At 42.9% G+C, this 7,211-nt stretch overlaps 1 protein-coding gene across 1 annotated transcript in view; it reads right to left on the minus strand.

Moving 5' to 3' along the window:
• Positions 1-4,259, minus strand: part of LOC103207127 (retinol dehydrogenase 12-like) — a 23,636-nt gene extending 19,377 nt beyond the window's left edge. Inside the window, exons 1-3 of the mRNA XM_007952672.1 lie at positions 4,082-4,259; positions 3,666-3,905; positions 2,835-2,927 (exon numbers count right to left, since the gene is read on the minus strand). Coding sequence (XP_007950863.1) covers positions 2,835-2,927; positions 3,666-3,905; positions 4,082-4,259 — 511 coding nt within the window. The remainder of the gene's footprint in view (positions 1-2,834; positions 2,928-3,665; positions 3,906-4,081) is intronic.
• Between the last annotated feature and the right edge of the window lie 2,952 nt (positions 4,260-7,211).

Here is a 7,211-nt window from a genome sequence, read left to right on the forward strand (position 1 = left end):
TGCTGTGTAAAAAAAAAATTTTTTTTTTTTTTAATTTTCCTGCAATTTGGAACATTGCAAAATCCTGCAGGAATGTCTATGAATGTTACCCTGCTTTATTAAATGTTTTTATTCCTTAAATAAAACTTTCTGTTTTTAGTTCTAGTGGAGTATCTGGTGTTTCACTATGACAGATATGACAACAAAAGTGCAAACAGCAAAAACCAAAATAGATAAATGGAATTTAATAAAAATTAAATACTTTTGTTCATCAAAGGACTTTATTTAAAAAATAAAAGTGAAGAGATAACCTATAGATGCAAAGAAATTTAAGGAATCATGTAGCCAAAAAGGATATCCAAATATATATATTCTATAATTAACAATAAAAGGACAAACAATCCAATCAAATAATGGGCAAGGACTTGAACAGATATTTCATAAAAGAGAATACATAACAACAACCATAACCCTAACCCCAGCTTTACACTAGCCCTAATTCTAACCTTGACCCTGTACTAACACCTAGCAACAATCAAAACACCAACGGGTACATGAAAGTATGCTCAAGGTCACCCATTGCCATCCAGTTGATTCTAACTCATAATGACCCTACAGGACAAAGTAGAATTGCCTAATCTTTCTTTTGTGAAACAGTTGGCGGGGTCATACTGCTGACCTTTTGAATAGCAGCCGAGCAGTTCACCACTATGACATCAAGGCTCCTCTTGTTAGCCATTGGGGAAGTACAAATCAAAACTGCAAATAGATAACTCATCTCCATTAAGATATACTCAAACTCATTGCTGTCGAGTAGGATCTGACTCATAACAACCCCTCCTTGGGTTTCCAAGGTGGTATCTCTGTGGAAATAGATTGCTCAATCTTCCTTCCGAGGAATGGCTGGTGGGTTTGAACAGCCAACCTTCTGGTTAGCATTCAAATGCTGTAGGCACTATACCACTAGAGCTCCTCTCCGTTAGTATGGGAATCCTAAAAACAACAACTCTGGCAGCAAACCTCAGGAGGGAAAGGAACGTGATGAAATCAATCATACATATCCACTTATTCTATCAATGACATATATGCAATGAAGAACCAATCATGACTATGCACTGAGGTCCTATAATGCAGATGCATTGTTATAAAAAGCCCAAATGCAGACATTATATGGGATTGACTGGATTGGTGAGAACATCCATGAAAGGGAGAAGGTGACACATTCCTGGGGACAGTAGAAACCTTGTGCTGGGATGTCTCCTAGACCTTGCCTGATGTCTCTCTTTGCTTGTATCTTTTCTGGTTATAATAAATGGGTAACTCTAAGTGTAGGTAGTAGCCTCCATGAATTTTGTGAGCCATTCTAGAAAATTAAGGAACCTACAAGGAGCAGTGAAAACCAACAGAAGTTAGCATCTGCCTATTTGATCTGAAGGACAGAATCCTTCTAACCTGTTGACCTAGCCCTAAAGGGCTAAGGGTGGAGGGAGACTGGTCTGAAGTACAGGGAGTTGTATAGACTCTTGAGCCAAGGCTGGTACAAATGACCTGGCCCTAGATGGTCAGGTTTGTTTTGACCTGGCTCAGAGTGGCTGGGGATGAAATCTTGTAATAGTATAGACAGATCAGAATTTCTGGGAGATGAATATATGTTCTAACTTCATAACCTAAAGCTTCATATTAATCTTGTTCAATTTAATCATTGACTTATTCTACTACTTGTAACCACAATCACATAAAAATCTGCCCCTACAACCACATTCCTGTTGTTGTTGTTGTTGTTATGTGCCGTCGAGTCGGCCCCGACTCATAGCGGCCCCTCCTTGGGTTTCTGAGGCAATATCACTACGGAAGTAGGATTGCCCAACCACATTCCTAAGATCATAAAACCAATACAGGAACAGCTCACAGGACAGGGTGACCACTTTCCTCCAATCCTGACACTAAGGAAAGGACACCGCAAAAGAAATAATGCAAATGTAAATTTACAGCTTAGATGGCACTTCCTGATAACAGGCCATTTTTGAGGTGTCTTCTAGCCCACTACCCATGCTCAGCATTAACCAGTTTGGGAGCCTGTGCACCCCGGCCCTCCTTTAGTGCCTGATGAACTAAGATGGGTGATATAAGATGGGACTGAGTCAAACCAAGAGCAAACAGCAGAATATACCCTCACAGAAGGAGTCGCAGCATCCATGTTGAAACATGCAGACTCCATCTTAGAAAGAGATTGCACATGCACCTAGCCTGAAGGAAGTTGAGGTCTATCATTAGGAATTTATCACAGCCTTGTTCTGCTTTCTCACTTTTGCACAAGGGTCAGGATTTTATGAGTATCCTGCCTGCATAAAGTCTTTGGATATTGTGTACCCCATATCATTAAAACTATTATAAAAACCCCTAGCCTGTAAGGCTCAGGGAAACACATGTGGCGTTGCCTCTGGCCCAGTGTTTCTCCACTTTGCAAGGTTACCTGCCTCTTATTAAATGTCTCTCTGAGCTACAGCTAACTTCTAGTCATTATTTCGGAACTCGACCTACAACTATCTGACCTAACTCAGGGTGGTCAGGATCAGAGAGAGGGAGTGCCACAGAAGTGTCTGGTTACAAGAATCATAGAAACGTTGGGAGGTAAAGTCAATTCATTTTCCCATATTGCCTGTTTAGCAGTGCACTGATTCTACTAACTAAGCTCCCAACTGACTTGTGCCAGGTAGGTTCTCCTGTTGTAAGAAAAGTATGTTGAGGCACCAGTTAGAAAGCAGCTGGATACCAACAGAAAGGAGACAGCTATGGGAGGGTGTAGGGGAATAGGAAACGGGGCAGCACAGAAAGTAGGCCTCATTCTTCCTTACCTCGAAGTAGATTTGTGAGCAGAAAGGGCCCAACATAGTTAGTGGCAAAGGTGACATCCAGGCCCTCTGGAGTAAGTGTGTTATGGGGGATTCCTGGGAGGAGGTAAGAACACAAGCAGTGAGTGATGGTGGGACTACCCTGAGGGAGACAAGGTCTTTGATGGATAAACTGGTGTTTCAGGAGAAATGCCATAGGGGCATGTACATGCAAAGATGGGGGCTATAATGCTTGAGGATGTAACTCAAAGTAAGCTTTTTAAGGCAATATATGAGTTAGGTTTCCAAAGCCATAAATCTTTATGTAAGTAGATTGTCCCATTTTCCTTCCACGGAGTGGCTGGTGAGTTTGAACGGCAGCCTTCGGTTAGCAGTCAAATGCCTTAGGCACTGCGCCACCAGACCTCCTGTTTTTTTGTTTTGTTTTTTTGGGGGGAGGTTGTTATGAGTTAGAACATTTCAGCAGGGTGTGCAGATTAGGCTTTAGGGACTCTTGTTTTGGGATTCCTATACTAACCCTAATCCCTAATCCGGGGAGCTCTGGTAGTGTAGTGCCTAAGGCACTTGATGGCTGACGGTTCAAACCGTCACTTCTTGGAAGGAAGATGGGGCAATCTACATCTGTAGTGATACTGCCTCAGAAACCAAAGGAGGGGTCGCTATGAGTTGGGGCTGACTCAATGGCACATAACAACAGCAATCCAGCAGTGGTTTGTTCTATTGTACAAAGGGTCGATATGAGTCAGAATTGACTCTATGGCAGCTAACAAAAAAACAATGTGCTAAAAAGGAAGCTCCTGAAATGCGATGAGGAAAGTAAGTTATGGCACATACCACAGATGCCAGCATTGTTTATCAGCAGGTGTATCTCAGGCTCTTTCTGCAGAAGCCACTGGGCAAAGCTCTGGATGGAGACCAGAGAGCTAAGGTCCACCTCACCAAGCAGCAGCTGATTGCTGTTTGAGGCTGCCTGGATCTCAGCCAGAGCTCGCTGTCCATGCTCTCGATTCCTGCAGGCGAGGATCACACGGGCCCCACGACGAGCCAGCTCCTGGCACACAGCCTTTCCAATACCTGAGAGAGGACAACTGTAGAGTAGACTAGTCTGGGGAGTGATTAAAGGGCAGTGGGGCTCAAAGGAGGGAAAAGGCTCCCTGACAGAGGGTGCTGGTCCCCCTCTCTACCCTCCCTGTTGGACCTGGTCAGGGGCTGAGGCCCTGAGGAGTTAACAAGGTAGGAAAAACACCGACCACTATTGGCCCCAGTCACCACTGCTGTCTTCCCAGTCAGGTCTGTGAAGCATTGCTGGATGTCCCAGGGATGAGACCTCTGCCAGATCCGCACAGTCAGTCCAAGCAGAAGGAGCAGAATAAGGAAAACAGAGCTAGGACCCCAGGCCAGTGTGCTGAGTAGAGAGCACAGCAACATAGTAGAGGCTGTAGGACTGCCAATGAAGCTCTATGCAGCCTTGACTCAAAAACAAAGAGGAAAGAGGATTACTAAAGCTTCTTGGAACTGAGAATTAGCCAAATGAGGTGTCTAAAGTACAAATTTAAGGAGGCACTCACATTCAAGTTTGTTCAAACACACTTCCCCAACCTGAGAGTGAACCCTCCTTAAATATTGCTATTGCCTCATCCTAGTCACAGTCTGCTATTGCCTCATCCTAATCAAAGTCCTGGGAGCTTTGATAACTTAATGCCTAAGACACTTGACCAATAACCAAAAGGCTAGGGGTTCACACCCACCAGCCACTTCTCAGAAGGAAGGTTGGGCATCTATTTCCATAGTGATACAGCCTCGGAAACCCAAGAAGGGGTCACTATGAGTCGAGTCTGACTTGACGGCACATAACAACAACAGTCACAGTCCTAAATTAATGTTTTCAAACAACAATTCAAATTTACCCATACTGTTATTGCTGTTTCCTGTGAACTCTGACTCATGGGTACCTCATGTGTTACAGAGTAGAACTGATCAATAGGGTTTTCTTGACTGTGCTTTTTTTTTTTTTTAAGTTTTTAGTGATTTGGGTGAAAGTTTACAGAGCAAATCAGTTTTCCATTCAATAATTCACACATATTTTGTTTCATGTCATTGATTGCAATCCCTTCAATGTAACATCAAGCATTCCACTTCCTCCATATTTGTTTCCATTCCTTCTTCTCTCCTAACCCTTTCTTCCTTCTGACCTTTGTCCTTGGGCAAATGCTGTCCTTTCAATCTTGAATGGTTGATCATTCTAAGGAGTCCTAACTCTCTAGTGTTACAGTTCACCTCATAGTCCTGTCTATTGTTTGGCTGAAAATTGAGCTATGAGGGGTGGGTTCAGTTCCAGGACTGAAGGGTGACTAAAGGCTACAGTCTTGGGGATTCTACCAATCTCTATGCAACCAGTAGGCCTGGTCTTTTTATGATTTTGAATTTGGTTCCACATTTTTCTTCCACTCTATCTAGGACCTTCTAATATAATCCCTTTCAGAGTGAGAGGTAATGGTAGCTAGGTATCATCTAGTTTTGGTCTCAGCGTCATTGAGCCTGTGGTTCACAAGGTCCTGAATTGTACACTTTTTTTTTCTCCCCACTTTTATTGTGGTGAAAACATACACACCATGATATTCACCAACATAACAAATTCTACATTTACAACTCAGGGACGTTGATGACATTGTTCATGTTGTGCTAGAGTTATTGCTATCCTTTTCCAAAATATTCCACCATCATTAGCATAAACTCAGTGCCCTGCAAACAAAAGCTTCCCCTTGCCCCCTCCCTCCTACCCCTTGCTCTCACTTCTTTAGGATATATACCTAGGAAAGGGATTGCTGAATCAAATGGTATTTCTATTTCCAATTTTTTGAGGAATTACCATACCAATTTCCACAATGGTTGTATCATTTTACAGTCCCACTGGCAGTGTATGAGAGTCACAATCTCTCCACATCATTACCAGCATTTGTTATTTTCTGTCTTGTTGAACTTTGCTATTGAAACTGAGTAAAGTCAGAACTATTTCCCTCACCCTGGTTAAGGCAGATAGTTAGAACAGATAAGACTCTGGATGGGAAAAGATAAGTAAACTTAATTACCCTCAACTATTCCCCCACTTCGACCCCGGTTGGAGACAGATGATTAAATACAATAAGATCAGTTCCTTAAGAACTGAATGAAAAAAAAAAAAAAAAATCTTTCCTGCTGTTTCCTAAGGCACAGGTGATAAAAGCATTAATGTGTCTTAGAAAACAACTTGAAAATTAACTCTGGCCCATGAAAATGTGCAGTGGTACAGAGAGGAACAAAGTTACTAGGAACTAACACTCTCCCTTCTGCCTAAACCCTGATCAGCTGATGACAGGAAGCCAGTGTGACTCATCTGTATGCAAGCACACTGGATCAAAATGCTGCTGTCTCTTTAAACCAAGGTGACAGAAATGTCAGCCAATCATCAACCATCTCACACCCAAATTCCTGAAATTTTTATGAATATGCATAACCCTCTCTTCTGAAACCTACAAAATTTGATGGAGTTTCAGGGGGTCAGATCTGGGAACGAGGATACCCCTACTCCTTGCATTGCCATTTTGCAATAAATAAATTTCTCTCCTCTTAATCACTCAGTGTGTAAACTGTTTTGGCCTGACTGCGCACCAGGCAGGGACCCATATTTGATCCTATTTCAATTTGGCACCCCAGATGGGACCGAGGGTCTCTGACCCTCTGCCCAGAACATGAGGACCCTTGGACAGTGGAAATGGAATGGACCCCTGATGGACCCTGTGCACAGTCAGACTCTGCTTTGTCTGAAGGTACGTAAGGGGTGCTGAGTTGTGACCGTCTGCAGCGTCCTTGGCCTCTAGGTGTTTTCAAGAGAAGAAAAAGTTATTCTGGGTTAAAAGACGTCTATTGGTGAGTATAGATTGAATTCTGGTCTGGCTTCTAGCTGATGTTGTTGTTGTTATGTGCCATTGAGTTGGCTCCAACTCATAGCAACCCCTCCTTGGGTTTCAGAGGCAGTATCACTATAGAAGTAGATTGCCCAACCTTCCTTCCAAGAAGTGGCTGGAGGGTTTGACTGGTTAGCAGTCAAGTGCCTTAGGCACTACGTTACCAGAGTTCCTTTCTAGCTGATACAGAGGTTGAAATTTTGGTTGATGGCCTTAATGAAGACATCTCCACAGCTGAAGCATTCTGGTCTGGCTTTAAGCTTATAGGGAGGTTGAAATTTTGGTTAGTAGCCTTAATTAAGATATCTCCACAGCTGAAACACTCTTAAGAATCTATACTCTGGAAGATGGCGGACTAGGCAGAAGGATTGCACAGACCCTCTTCAACAAAGAAAAGGGAAACCAATTAACACAGACACAGAAGATAATCTTGGAC

This window comes from Orycteropus afer, unplaced genomic scaffold (genome assembly GCF_000298275.1).
Source record: "Orycteropus afer afer isolate SDZICR_OR568_19922 unplaced genomic scaffold, OryAfe1.0 scaffold00354, whole genome shotgun sequence".
NCBI lineage: Eukaryota > Metazoa > Chordata > Mammalia > Tubulidentata > Orycteropodidae > Orycteropus > Orycteropus afer.